The 14592-nt window shown below is 44.7% G+C and overlaps 3 protein-coding genes across 3 annotated transcripts; 1 reads left to right on the forward strand and 2 right to left on the reverse strand.

The window, feature by feature from the left end:
- Positions 1 to 1431: 1431 nt before the first annotated feature.
- LOC127761915 (chaperone protein dnaJ C76, chloroplastic) lies at positions 1432 to 4064 on the forward strand. Its single transcript, XM_052286250.1, has 9 exons — positions 1432 to 1817; positions 2008 to 2136; positions 2238 to 2367; positions 2468 to 2588; positions 2719 to 2800; positions 2934 to 2984; positions 3250 to 3288; positions 3435 to 3528; positions 3645 to 4064. Exons 1-9 carry the CDS (start codon positions 1563 to 1565, stop codon positions 3770 to 3772), a joined length of 1029 nt encoding a protein of 342 aa, XP_052142210.1. The 5' UTR covers positions 1432 to 1562; the 3' UTR covers positions 3773 to 4064.
- A 22-nt stretch (positions 4065 to 4086) lies between these two features.
- LOC127761925 (uncharacterized) lies at positions 4087 to 4852 on the reverse strand. Its single transcript, XM_052286259.1, has one exon. It carries the CDS (start codon positions 4709 to 4711, stop codon positions 4253 to 4255), a length of 459 nt encoding a protein of 152 aa, XP_052142219.1. The 5' UTR covers positions 4712 to 4852; the 3' UTR covers positions 4087 to 4252.
- A 4320-nt stretch (positions 4853 to 9172) lies between these two features.
- Positions 9173 to 10983, reverse strand: LOC127754687 (probable WRKY transcription factor 65). The gene is made up of 2 exons (XM_052280263.1): positions 10240 to 10983; positions 9173 to 10106 (listed from the first exon to the last, which is right to left on the reverse strand). The coding sequence occupies exons 1-2, from the start codon at positions 10578 to 10580 to the stop codon at positions 9488 to 9490; spliced, it is 960 nt and encodes a 319-aa protein (XP_052136223.1). The 5' UTR covers positions 10581 to 10983; the 3' UTR covers positions 9173 to 9487.
- Between the last annotated feature and the right edge of the window lie 3609 nt (positions 10984 to 14592).

The raw sequence follows: 14592 nt of genomic DNA on the forward strand, positions 1-14592 counted from the left end.
CCGTGTACACCAACTAAAAATTATCACAAAAAATTCTAGGAAAATTCATACATGTACTTTCAATAGTATTACATCTACGTGCAAAGTCGCATCTTCAAATTCATTCTACATAGAGAATAACAAAAAAGATAAAATTCTGACAAAATTGTAACCTTAAAACTGTCAGATTTTTTGTTTTTTTTTGTTACGGCTAATATAATGAATTTGACGTTAAGATTTTAACCCTAGGTGTAATACAATTGAAAGTATGTGTATGATTTTTTCTAGATTTTTTGGTGACATTTTTTAGTTGGTGTGCACGTGAGGGCCGGTGTGCATAGGATATGTTGCCGCAAAAGTTTCATAGAGATGGAGGTCATCTACATGCATGCTTTTCAAGCAACAAAGTAAAAGTTGGCACTTGGCAACCATTCGTAGTGCTTGTCGCGGCTGCCTAATGTAATAGAATAAGCTTGTAGCTACCGATATGATAGGCCTGTTTGTTGACCCATACTTGGCCCAATGTGCCTGGTGATCTTGGAGTCACAATATGTGCAATACCACACATCTGGCCCATAATGTGGTAAAATGGGAGTATCTCTCTCTCTCTCTCTCTCTCTCTCTCTCTCTCTCTCTCTCTCTCTAGTTTTGACAGTTGCTGTGAATTATTTTGTGTGCGCACTTCCACACTAAAAGTATTTGGCTGATCAGCCAAAGCTACCTCCAATTCAGCCAAACTTCAATGCAAATTGGTTAGCTTATTTTTGCTTAAATGGCTGATCAGCCAAAGCATTTGCCATCCGATGAGGGCGTACTATTAAAGTTTCAGCTTCAAAGTTCAACTTAGCAAGACAGAATGAGAGAGATTAAAGGTGGAACTTTAGTTTCGAAAAATTATGTGCCAACACAAACCATGTCTTAGCCATCAGATCAAAAATATTTTGAGTAGTTCACAATATCAAAAACTAAAAAAATTATGACCAGTTCCGATCGAATTTCAATCAAGTTCACTGTTTCAAATTTGAAATTGATCTAAAAAACCATTCAAATTTCTCCTTGAGATCGGTTCTCGGATTGGCTGAGAATCTCAAAGTTCCAAGATTTTCTATCGGTTTTCATCGAAATTGTAAATCCTGGTTATTGTAACGCCAAAACTAAACTGAAATTTCGTCGACAGTGAGATGCTCGTGGTGGCTTCATCAATTTTAAGATATATCAGCCCAGTCTTTTGAAGGTACTTATATAGATAGGATATGCACGTGTGAGTTTAGTACTGCATTTATAAAAAGAAAAAAAGAAAAACTAAACTAATGTCATGGAGAAAAAAAAACATTCAAGGATCTCCACGTAAATATAAAAGATCGTAAAGGTCAATTTGCAAAGAAGAACAAACGAGAAAAATCGCGGGAGAGGAGTGGCCCAGAAAAACCAAAATAAACAGAGTCCGCCAAGAAAACCACCAAAAAAAAAAAAAAAACAGAGCAACAATCCCCGTTACCCCACGGGATCCAACCGGATTCTCCTTGTCCTTCTCCCTTCCTCCCTCGCCGGAGCCCGATCGAAGGTACGCCGCTTCCCATCGGATGGCTCCTCTCCTGTCGCCACCGCTGCTTGCCGACTCGGTTGCCAAGTTCCATTGCTCCTCCACACCCACCCCCTGCTCCGGCAGTGTCCGGCGATGGGCAATCACAAGGTTCGCCGGGGCCGGGAGGAGGAGAGACTGGCACCGGAGACGGCGGACGTCCGGAAGGGGGGTCCTGACGGTTTCCGCGGTGGCGGCGGAGTCGCCCAGCTCCGGTGGTGGCGTCGCCGAAGACTACTACGCTGTTCTTGGCGTTGTAAGTTTGATTTTCCATTTTCTGTGCATTAAACCCATATTACCTATTTTCAGTTTTTCTCTGTTTTATTTTCTATACTTTGGAATTGTTAGAAAAGAATGGTAGATGGTACATATATATTGCATTATTCAGTATTCACAGTTCTGCAGAATACCGAGAAGTTAATGAATTCAACTTTCAATGCTTTCAGATGCCGGATGCAACACCTCAGCAGATCAAGAAAGCGTACTACAATTGCATGAAAGCATGCCATCCTGATCTCAGTGGCAATGACCCCGATGTGACGAACTTCTGCATGTTCATCAATGAAGTTTACACGGTAATCTGGACTCTACAGAGATCGAAGTCTGCTGCTTTTTGGAGCATTCTGTATGTTTTAAAAATTTATATGCGAAATTAACATGAGCAAGGGACTGGCAGGTACTTACCGATCCCATCCAGCGAGCGGTGTATGATGAGATTCATGGCTATGCCGCAACAGCAACCAACCCCTTCTTCGATGACAGTGCCCCTAGGGATCATGTGTTTGTCGATGAGTTTAGCTGCATAGGTATTATTAACTACTATATAACCAAACAGGAGTTTATCCTAGTCTATGTACTCTTTGGTAGTTATTGGCTTCTATTTAATTTCTTCACGCATTTATACAGGATGTAAAAACTGTGCTAATGTGTGTTCTAAGGTCTTCGAAATTGAGGAAGATTTTGGTCGGGCAAGAGTTTACAATCAATCAGGCAATGCCGAACTAATTCAAGAAGCTATTGACACTTGGTGAGATTGTTGAATTTCAAAATTTTGCTAAAAATCAGGAAAAAATGTTACAAGTTTGCTGAACAAATTTCAGTGTTTCCCCCATTTGTATGCTAGACTAATATTACTGCTCTGAATTTCTGATACGCAGTCCAGTTGACTGCATCCATTGGACATCAGCTGCACAACTTTCACTCCTTGAAGATGAAATGCGAAGAGTAGAAAGAGTGAATGTAAGGAAAACATCAAAGATATTTCCAATAACCTCATGTCTATCAGGCAGTAGTTTATATGTTTGTTATTTCCAAACCTGCCAGATTGTGATATCTTGCAAAAGCATATTATTTTTTTCTTCCATTTGAGCAGGTTGGTTTGATGCTAGCTGGGATGGGAAGTTCAGTTGATGTGTTTCGGATGGTAATTTCCTAGTACTTAATTTGTAATTTTATTATCCATTCTAGTACCATTCTAGTACTATTCTGTACTTTTGCAACACTCCACACTCAATTCAAAACATGGCATAAGTTCATCGGAAAAGAACAGATTTTTTTTTTCTTTTGCATCCAGAAGTAGATACTCCTACCTGGTACAGTAGACTAGTACGGTGTGGATTTTCTGAAGTTTGAGCCACCGTTTCTTCAGAAAGTCCTTAATTTGTTTTTTTATCTTCTCTGTCTGCCAGGCAAGTACACGATGGGAGAAAAGACAGGCTAAAGTCTTGGTATAATTCTCTGTTTCAATACATTGCTTTCTTTAGACAAACATAAGAAATAATAATTTAAGATTTTTAGGATGAACCTTCGTTACTCCTATTTCATTGTAGTATGTAAACTGTCTGTTTTTCTTTGAAACCTGTCTGTCTTGTAGGAAAAGGTCAGAAGACGTGTGAGCCAAGAAGATTCTGGTAAGGGCAGCTCATGGAGTGATGTCTGGGGAGCACCAACAAGATATCGAAAGAACGGTAAAGCTAGCGTAATTTGCCATTGGCAATTGCTACTAATTTGCTCATACCATTTGGATTCCCATCCAGTACCCACATAGCCGTCTTCTTAACTCTCCTGCTAACACATTGAGCAGAGGACGAAGCAAGGGAGAGAGCAAAGCGAGCAGCGGCGGCAGCGAGGAGGTGGAGAGAATACTCGAGGAAAGGTGCAGACAAGCCTCCTACATTCAAACTTCCAGAGGCAGTGTCCAACAAGGAGTGAGAGAACAGAACACAATCAAATGAGAATTTTTATCAAAGCAGTGCTACCTAACCCCATTGAAATCATGTATAGTCTAATTATTTGCAGAGAGCTGTATAGCATTTATGCTCTCTCGCCCTCCATTCCACATGATGACCAATATCTTCCAATATTCTGCTAGAGATGGTTGGTGTTGGTCACCATATAGAATACAGAACTACAGATTCCAAGTGTAGAAAGATACTGTACCATTGCTACTCATACAGTTATGTACTTATGTTATGATGAAACTTAGAAACTTGGTTTATACTAATGCTGGAATTGTGCAAACACAGATCATAGCTACTAGCAAGTTGTGAACCAAACCGTAAGAAATCTTTATTTTTCAGGATAGAGCAAAGAATGAAGAAATGGCATACATCACTGCTACAATATTCTGAACTAATTAATCATCCCTAAAAAAAATCATGAATTAGTAGGGGGTTATGAGTGACGAGTCTTTCATCTGACCGAGCAAGCAACGGCATGAGCCCACGACCTGAGATGCGCCCTCATGGCCGGGCCGTCGCTCGTGCGCGGCATCGGCAAAGGCGAGCACCGCGCCGGCGCGGCGGCGGCGGCGGCGGCGGCGACGCGCATCTGCCGGCACTGCTCCTGCCACATGTCCATGCGCTCCTCCTCGACCACCCGGCCTCTTGCAGCCGCAGCCGCTCTCCTCCCGCCTGCCACCGGCGCCACCGCCTTCCTAACTCCTCCGGGATCTTCATGGCCGCAATCGCCGTCCTTCTCGTGGATCTCAGGAGAATCCCGCTCCTCGGGCTGCAACTCTCCGGGCCCAGGAGGAGGGCACTTCGTCTTCTCCTTGACAGGCGGCGGGAGGAGGAGGAAGACGCTGGAGAAGAACCAGAGGGAGTCAATGCTGGCGAAGAACTCCTCATCCTCCTCCTCCTGCCCTTCCATATGTTGGGGATTCTTGGCTGAAATTCTCTGGGATTCGGCGAGGGGGGAGGAGGAGGAGGGGAGAAACGGTTGGAGACCGAGGAGGGATTTGTGCTGGGAGTTCGGCGCTTCGGCCGCGTTGGTTTGAACTGGAGTCTTTCGAGTGTAACCAACGGCTTGGAGGGGGGGAGAAAAGGTCCATCTTTTGCACGACTTTTCAGGAAGACCAGATTGGATTCCAGGTCAGATCGCTTCGTCAGGGGGTGGGCTGCCTGCAGAATGGGACCCGCTTGAGCTGGCTGTATCTTATTTTTCTCATTTTGCGAAATCAACAAGCTGTAATGCCAACGTATCCTTCCATTTCAAAAGCACGCCTAGAATGTTTTCATAATGTTATGTAGCATGCGTCTAGTTTAATGGTGTTTTTCCTCTGAACATGTAAGCAAGCTTTGCAACAGCATGCATTTGAATATGCACATGCAAATCTGCTAGGATATCCTTAAAAAAAGGATAATCTAGTATTAGAAGGTGATATATCCTAACACAATAAATTTGGACATAAGAGAGTACTATGCCTGATCGTGCGTTTTCTCATAGTTCACAATTCTATTGGAATCCGGTTCAGATTTCGCAAAATATACACCTTTTGGTTCGCATCGAAAACACACGCCATTCAGTTTTTTGGTCTAGTTCAAAAAAACCAAACTAAAATTTATTTTTTTATAAAATTTATTTGAATTTTATTGATTTTTATCGGTTTATCAACGGATTTCGCGAAATCCCATGCCGCTGCTTGTGAACAAATTTTGATTAGATATCAGGATTTGTGAACCCTGCGTTGATCATAAGCCAACATAACGTCATAACGAACTGCTTTGCAGGTAAGAGTGCTGCAATGCTGAAATGCAGGGAAAAAAGGGTAAGATTTACAAGATCAGAAACACATGTAGGATGATGTAACTTGACCCGTCGAGCATTCATGCATGCAAGCAAACAAGAAATAATTGTGTAGTAAGAACATCTCCAACAGCCTCTTCATCCCACTCTCCAAGCCAAATTTTAGCCATTCTAGCCAAAAAAAAAAACGTACTCCAACAGCCCCTCCAACCGGATAGCTAAGTCATCCGGCTGGCCAAAACCCTACCTCCACTAGCTAAATTTGGCCACTCTATTTGGCTGGCCAATGGTGGGTCCCACACAGCCAAACTCCTCCATGGCTTCATCCCCACACGGGCAACCAGGGAGAGGCACGGGAGGAGGACGGACACGAGGACGAGCACGGCGACCGCCGGCCTTCGCTCGCCGCCGCACCAAGCCAATCGCCGGCGCCGGCCACCGCGCGGCGCCGCTCGACGCGGCCGCCGGCCTCCGCGCGGCGCCGCCCCCCGCCGCCTCCGCTCGCCGCGGCCCCCAGCCTCCGCGCGGCGCCGCCCGCCGCGGCCCCCGAGGCTCGGCGCCGCCGCCGCTCACTGTTCTCCGCCGGAGAGGATGCAGTAGTCCAGCTGAGGGAGGAAGAAGCAGTACTAGAGAATGGGTTGGAAGAGGAGGAAGAATAGTAACAGGGACTGACATATGGGTCCCATTTGTAATAGACTTGTAATAGAAATGGTAGATAGAGAGGTTGTTGAAGTGAACAACTAATTTGACTAGCCAAATCAGATGGAGAGTTGGCTATGTGGGTGTTTGGAGAGTTCGATTTGGAGAGACTGTTAGAGATGCTTTAAGGCCGCAAAGTTGCATTGCTGGGCAAATCTCCTTTGGCAGTGGTGAACTGGTGATTGACCGATCACTTGCAGACCGGTACTGCCGATTCGAACACTGCCAAGGAAGACTCACCCGGTAATGCATGTGTCCTGCTCATGCAAGCTTCTGGGTAAGATTTTCCATCTTTTGGTAGGGTTCAGCTGCTGCTTTGCTTGCTGCATTTCCGGGATCGCCTTCCGCGTGTATTTATTATAGATTGGTGTATAGGGGGTGCCGCGGTGGACGATGGAACGAAATCAGTATCTTTCGATTCGGTCCTTGTATATGTGTTTTGGACCCTGCTTTTCATTTGATGACTCGTTAATATAACTCATGTTTGTAACAGCTTTGCACTTGTGGCAGTAAAATCGACATTCATGCACGAATGATTCTCCTTGCGTATAAAGTAGCTCGAATTTAGGAAAGCTAGTGTCGCGTCTCACTCAGGCTGAAAGGCGAAGACGCCATTTTTGCCTGCGAAAACAGGGAAGGGAAAAGATCCTGCAGAATGTGCCCTCTCGCTGTAAGTTCCACGGCGTTCTAGGTAGTATTCCATTTCCACGGAGGATTTTATCTGTGTTAGATGTGTAGAACAGCCGAGTCGAATACCTAAGATGCCAACACTTCATTAATGCAATCTAACTTAGTGTAATACTGTACTGCTAGCTGCAGAATCAGCAGCAGCTGGCCGGGAGCTGAGGTTTCAACATGCACGCATGTAATTAAGCCTGAACTCTGAAGGTTCAGTAGAAAGAGGAGCTCGATGACTATAGCTAGGGGATCATTCCGGTCGGCCGGGGGCAGCACATTCCAGGGAAAATCCGGCGAAACACCTCCAGATCGCCAAGCTCCCCCGGAATAGTCTCTCCGCCGAGCATATGCCATCTCGGATCCATTTCCCTAAGGCTGCTAAATGGCTCACTCTTGCTAGGCTGCTAGCTATATATATGTCAGTTAATTTGGTCATGTGACAAGTATCAACTATAGTGGTAGCAGTGTAGCCCAGCGCCGGCTGTGAATTACAGGGCAGTTCACCTTTGGCACAAGGGCAAGCAGTAGAAACCATGCGTGCTTGCTAGAGCTGGAAATGATGCTGGTAGCATTGCATGGTTCAGGGATCACAGATCTCGTGCCAAAGGAGAATTGCCCTGCGATTTTGTCTGCGCAGTACTGTCAGATTTGGCTGCTTATTTTCTCGCGGTATTACCAGCTTCTCTTGGCCTATAATGTTCGTGGAGGCTACGTTTGTCAGTACCGTGGTCTGTGGCTTGTTCAAGCAGTTTGGAGTAAGGATCATTGCATATCTCATATCTGCTTGCAAACGCTGGTTTTTCTCTCTTGTGCGTTTCTTTAGGTCTGCATAATGTCTTTTACTTGTTTCAGGCTTTGGTATGCTATCTTTAATTTAGTACTGTTCACAACCTTGTCGAATTACCTGCTCTGCAAAATTACAAAAACTTTATGAAAGTTTACTATAGAAATGCACTTCTATTGTTTGCAATTGCCACTGTTGTCGCATCTGCTTCGTTGGACTAGTACACATGCTTGCAGCTCAACAATTGATTGTCCAGTCAACTAGTAGTATATACTTTACATACTTACAATAGGTTGTTTACATGTCATTCAAATGGTTACAAAAATATTAAAAAAACTTCAACAATAAACATTAATAAGTGATAGATTACTTCAAAAATATGCTAGGTAAAGTTTAACTTCTATATGTTACAACCAGCAAAACAAATTTGATTGTAAATATGTGTTAACTAGCTGTAGTTTAATTTTTTTTTGCAACTTGTAAATGTGAAATTTTAACTTGTATTTTTGTAAAGTGACATATCACATATTAATACATCTTCTCGATTATTTTTTTAATTTTTTACATATTTAAGTGGCATGCAAACAACGATGAAATATGGACTCTAGAGTTTCAAATCCACTCTCTACTTGCAACTCAAGCCACATGTTTTCGCATTTTGTTTGTGCTAAGTGTACCCTGATCCATGCTGCTAATTCTGTGCAAAGTGTTGGTTGCAACACTCCTATCACCTCAATTTCCGTGTCCTACGGAGTGAAACCGGTCACGAGTACTACGAATCTTTAGTCACAATCGAGCATCCTAGGAAATACTGTACTAGCATCATCAACCTGCCCTTTGGAAGAAAAATACCATCAGTACCACCAGCTCTGACAAATAGAGCTTGATTAGCTGTAGAACGTTTACTTGGGATTGTTAATTGCCTCGTGCAAGAGCCACTTGGTTCGTACTTCGTGATTTCTTTCTGATGAAGCAAATTAAACTAGCATGTGAGCACATTGGAAGAGGGAGTCAAACGATAAGAATACGCGATTTGCTGTCAAGTGTTCGCTGCTGCAACACGCCAAACCACAAGAAAAGTTGAGGCAAAGCATATATATATATATATATATATATATATATATATATATATATATATATATATATATATATATATATATGAATGACCATTAGGAGTACAGATCAACAGAAGCATAATAAAATGTAATTTTATTTGATTCATCTGTCGTTGCAATTCATATATAACATGATGTTCCGTCGATCAGATCGTGAACAAAGACAGCCCTTCTATTGCAGACAATGCTCAGAATTTGGGTCTGACACGAAATCGTTAAGTGGAACTTTTTTCTGTAGTAATGAACAATTCAATGTTATCCATTTGCGCAACATGACAAGGACATAGGCAGAGTTTTCAGAGCAAAAAATGGAGTTTCAATCCTTCTGTGTTTCTTTTTTCCAATCTTTATTTATGTATCCATTGATGGTTCCAAAGGAGAAAACAAAAATCTTCAACCAAACCATTGACAAAGTGACTTGTCTCTCTCAATCCTTTCTCCAATCAACAGTGTGCAATAATAATATTGTACCGATTCTTTTCTGTATGCTACTGTAGAGAATAACCAAAATGAGGAGGGAAAAAAACTAACCGACAATTGGCAAGTGAACAAGAAGCCAAAAACTACAGGAGCTTGTCTGGTCTTATTGGAGGCCGGACCGGGGCCCACCTGTCTGTGCCAGCATCATGTCATGGCCGTGCTCTCCGCCGGCTGCTCGATCTTAACCCCTCCTCCCATCGCCAGCCCGTCGCCGGCGCGCCGCCGGAACACCATGGCGCACTCCGGCAGCTCGCCGAGCCCCTCGAACAACGCCTCCTCCTCGCCCAGCCCCTCCCCGCCTAACCCGCCGACGTCGCCGAACTCGTCGGGGAGGAGCGCGGCCGTGCCGACGACGGCGCCGCCAAAGAACATCGGCTGATCGTACAGCTGCATCTCGTCGGCCGCGTCGATGTCGGAGGGCGAGGTCGACGAGGCTGGGACGGACACGACGTCGTAGAGCCACCGGAACTCGTCGCGCACCTCGATGGCCGCCGCGCCGCCGCCGCCACCGGTGGCAGGCCCGGCGGTGACGCCGTACTGGTGCGTTTCCTCGGGTTCCACTTCCACCACCGGCTCCGGCGGACTGCAGGCCTGCGCCTTGGGCTTCTGCGGCGCCGCCTGCCGGTTCTGCGCCCTGGGCACCGTGGCGGAGTGGTTGTGCTCGAAGGAGTAGGTGACGATCACCGTGTCCGGGTCGTTCCGGCTCCTCTCCACCTGCTTCCTCGCCGGGCACCCCTTCGAGCTGCTGCACCGGTAGTAAGCCCTGCTCATCACGAAGCCCCAAGCCTAGCTAGATCAGCACAAAAACCCCTCCAATTCATGGCAAAACTTACAAAAGAACTCGATCGATATTCGATGCCATGGCATCGATTCGTGTGTCGTGGTGTGTATTTTACCTTGGAAAGGGTGAGCCTTTGATGGGCTTCTGGCCGTACTTCCGCCACGCCCACGAGTCGGTCGGCGTGTTGCCCTCCCCGACGCCCTTCGGCCGCGGCCCGGTCACGTCGGCCAGCGGCACGGTCACCACCCGCTTCTGCGCCGACCGCCTCGACCTCCCGCTAGGCGACGCCGCCGCCCCAGCCGCCGACCGCTGAGCAGCTGCCGGTGACGGTGACACCGGCGACCCCGGGCAATCCGCCGCAGCGACGTCCTCCCCGCCCTTCATCTGCTCCCGCCCGCCGCCGCCGGACATCGTCGGCGACGACACCGCCGCCCCGTCGCTCCACTCGCCGTCCATATATATACACAAGAGCCGGCCGGCGGCGTGATCTGTCCGCCGGGAATGGATGGATCAAGGAGGCAGTTCTTGGATGGATGCCGTCACCAGCGCCAGCTACGACAAACGAGGCAAACGCCATGGGATATAAAGAAACTGGAGCTGAGGAGGCCGTGTCATGTGTCGTCGTGACGTTGTAGTAGCGGGAGCTCGGTTCGATCGGACGTGGGTTGTGGCCGCGCACGCTGCGTTTCGAAGGGGAGACTAAACAAACGGGAGAATATTACGAGAGTGTGACGGCGACGCCTCCCCAACTATCTCATGCATTGCCTGTATGATCAGCACTATACACCGTCTAATCTATCAAACATCAGCTGCTTGATTATTGCTTCCTCCCGTAGGCAAGTAGACGAGTAGTAGCACTAGTTTAATGTGGAGCAGAGAGTGTGTTCATATTTGCATAGGAGTGGTTGGCGAGGATCGAATAGTATACCTGTCACTGCCGTTTCGAAGAAGATAACTGCAGAAGGGAGTCACGGTTCTGGAATATCTGGATTCAAGGTACTAGTAAAATTTTCAGTCAACAGTCAAGATAGAATCATAGAATCAGTTATAAATAAATTTCTTGGTAATTCTGGGCTGGACTTGTTGTTCTTGGTTTCTTTTGCTAGCTTGGAGGAGAAACTAAGATGTTTGATTTGGATTTGTTAGGAGTGGCAAATGTGATGCATCCTAGCTAACATGTGGTTGGTTTTCTTTTGAAAATCGATAAATTATTCTGACTTTTGATGTTATTGGCCTGATCTCTGCATCTTGAACGCTGAAGGCTAGTTCAATGCCGGTGTCATGTCAGAGATATTCCTGGGTAATTTCCTGATGAGATTGACAGTTCTAACTGCGTTCATCAAATCGTGGTGTCCCACACAGAATTATACTAGAAGCCGTACCGCTTCAAACTCGATCTGAACGCTGCTGGGCTAGCTAGAGACAGATTGTGCATTTGATCATCGTGTATATATAATGCGACTATATAATATTATTATCCTATGGTTGATCAGTTCAGTTATCGCGTCACCATCTTTTCAGTCTTGCTTTTCTTTAATCCTCGGATGTTCTCATCACCTCATGGGTCTTGACTTGTTCCCACTGCGGTCTCAATTATGGGGCATCACCATGTCATCATGCAGCGCTCTGGCCTCCATAGATGCACAAATTAAACTTCGTCGTTTTGACGAAGAGCTCAACCAACCAATTAAGTTATCTGGGAGATGTTGCTGCTAGTTCGTCATGGCCAGCCTCTCTTGGATACCAACGCGGAAACACAGCTGTTTGTTCTATAGAAAACGAGACTGCAAGAGATGATTCTGGCAAAGGCAATGACTGCATGCCTGACAACAGTTCACACACCGCAATCTGTGGCTGCAGGTAGCTTGCTTAGATCTATAATGTCGGAGGAATAGAAATTGAGGTCATCGGGACACAAACAATACATGCGAAGAAGTACAAGATCAACATCTTCAAGGTGCAGAAGCAAAGCATATCCAAACAAGGGCTTCATTTCTAAATCGTGTTGTCATGAACCTCTTCATCTTCGACCTTTTCAAGAAGCTCGTCCAAACCTGACAAACAACCTATTCATAGCAGTAGGGGGTTGCCAAGGTCCCCGGGGGTGCCCTAACCCGGTGCGGTGCTCTGGGGATGTAAGGCGTCCGAATATGATGGCCATCCAAAAGCGAAGCCTACCTATCTACGGGTCCCAGGCAAGGGTCTTAGCGCTCTTCGTGCCCTGGGCGGAGGCCCGAGCTTACCTCTTGTCCCGGGGCTCTCCGTGGTGTGCACTGTCACGCCAGGGAAAAGTTGATTGAGCCAGGGAGTTGTTCAATCACTCCCTCATATTAATGACGATATGGCGCACGTCTTGCATCCATCCCTTCGAGAATGTGGGAGCACGGGGGTGCCTATGCAGGGCGTAATCCTAGCAGGCCCACAATCAGTGGGGAGAGGTGCCCTTTTTTATTATCGGCGCGCTCCCCCCATCAACCAACGGGGAAACATTCTCCCTCATTTGGATCGAAAGACTTTAACAAGACTCATCATGACTCATTTAGTGGTGTAAGGCTCCAGTTCAAGACTCGGGTAACAACATTGTGGACTCCTCTTAAACTATAAAAGGAGGATCCAGGCAACAGATAGAGGATTCTGATTCCCAGCAACTAGCATACTAACAAAGTTTCCATTGTAATTCATCCTCAATCATCCATAATCCACAAAGAATAGGGTAGTACACATCCATGCGGTCCGAATTTGTATACCCCCCCCCCCCCCCCCCCCCGCGTTCATTACTCTTGCGATTTGGACCCATACTCGAATGACCCCTGACCGAATCTCTAGGGGGAGTATACACTACCTACTAGAGGGGTTTCACACTTTAACATATACGCTCTCAACTGCTCAACATTTGGATCTTTAACGCGAGACTTAAGTTCAACCCATTGTCTATCATAGGAAGTTGGAGCTGCTTAATCATGGCAACAATTCTAGTGACGGTGACACGCCCATTGTGGAGTCGGAGCTATTGTGTTGCTAGGCAGCAGGCTCGATAACGATGGCATATATTTGCGAAGTTGGAGCTACTGGGTTGTTCTTGTATCAAGCTTGGCAACGATGCTCTATATTAGACTCCACCGTTTGTTTAGTTAGCGGTGGAATAGTGTTGTAAGTTGTGTGTGCGGTGTTGTTGTTCAGCCGGTCGTAGGTAGTTCTTTTTTCTTTTTTTTATAACTTGTCTGAGTTTTTATTCTACTTATTAAAATATACTTGCTATTTTTTCTGCATGTTTAGTTAAAAAAACTAGCTGGGCCTGCGCAATTGCGCGGCTAGTATCCATATAAAATTATCTATTTTTAATACAATTTTATTTAAAATTTACTAAATAGTTATCTCGTTATTTTAAGACTTTTAAAGACCAAACCATATCATCCCCGTGTTTAATTTTATATTTTTTAAAAGTCACCCTATTCCTTATCTGTTTGCTTGATTTATTACTATTTATATTCATTCTCCTTGGAAACTTTAAAATTTTGATCTTATAGTTTTTAGAGTTTATTGTCTCATTGAGTTTCGTTTTTATAATTTTTAGAAGTCCCATCAAACACTGCCACTCTATTCCTCTACCGCCCATCCGCTGCCTCCTCTCTTTATTATTACTGGGATTTTTAAAATCGAACATAATTATCGTTTGGGTTCATTTTTTACTTTTTAGAAATCTCATCAAACCATTAATGGTTTTGCCACTGTACTCTTCCACGGCTCGCCCGCTACCTCCTCTCTTTATTATTATTGAGATTTTAAAATCAAACATTATTATCATTGTTTTATTACTTTTTAGAAGTCCTAAACCTTTAAAAATAGGACCTGGTAGTTTTTAGAGTTTATTATCTCGTTGAGTTTCATTTTTATAATTTTTAGAAGTCTCATCAAACGCTGCCACTATACTCTTCTACGGTCTGTCTGCTGCCTCATCTCTTTATTGTCATTGGAATTTTAAAAATCGAGTTTGGGTTCTTTTTTTTTTTTACTTTCTAGAAATCCCGCCAAACCATTAGCGGCTTTGCCAGTGTACTCTTTTATGGCTCGCATGCTCCCTCCTCTCTTTATTGTTATTGAGATTTTAAAATCGAACATTATTATTATTGGGTTTTTTTACTTACTTTTTAGAAGTCCCGAGCCTTTAAAAATTGGACCTCGTAGTTTAGAGTTTATTGTTTTGTTAGATTTCATTTTTATAATATTTAGAAGTCTCATCAAACGCTGTCACTATACGCTATGTACCATTGTTTAGTACTGAAGATGCAATTGTATTACATGTATTTATGTTATCAATCTTCACCGTTCTAATTTGGTTCTACCACAGTCTAACGGCTTGGATTTTATTCTTCGATTAACGTGATAGTTTATAATTAAAATAGTCTTCACCCATTGCAACGCACGGGTATTTTTTCTAGTATAATAATACTTCCGAGTTTCTTTTTTC

This window comes from Oryza glaberrima, chromosome 1 (assembly GCF_000147395.1).
Source record: "Oryza glaberrima chromosome 1, OglaRS2, whole genome shotgun sequence".
Classification (NCBI taxonomy): Eukaryota; Viridiplantae; Streptophyta; class Magnoliopsida; order Poales; family Poaceae; genus Oryza; species Oryza glaberrima.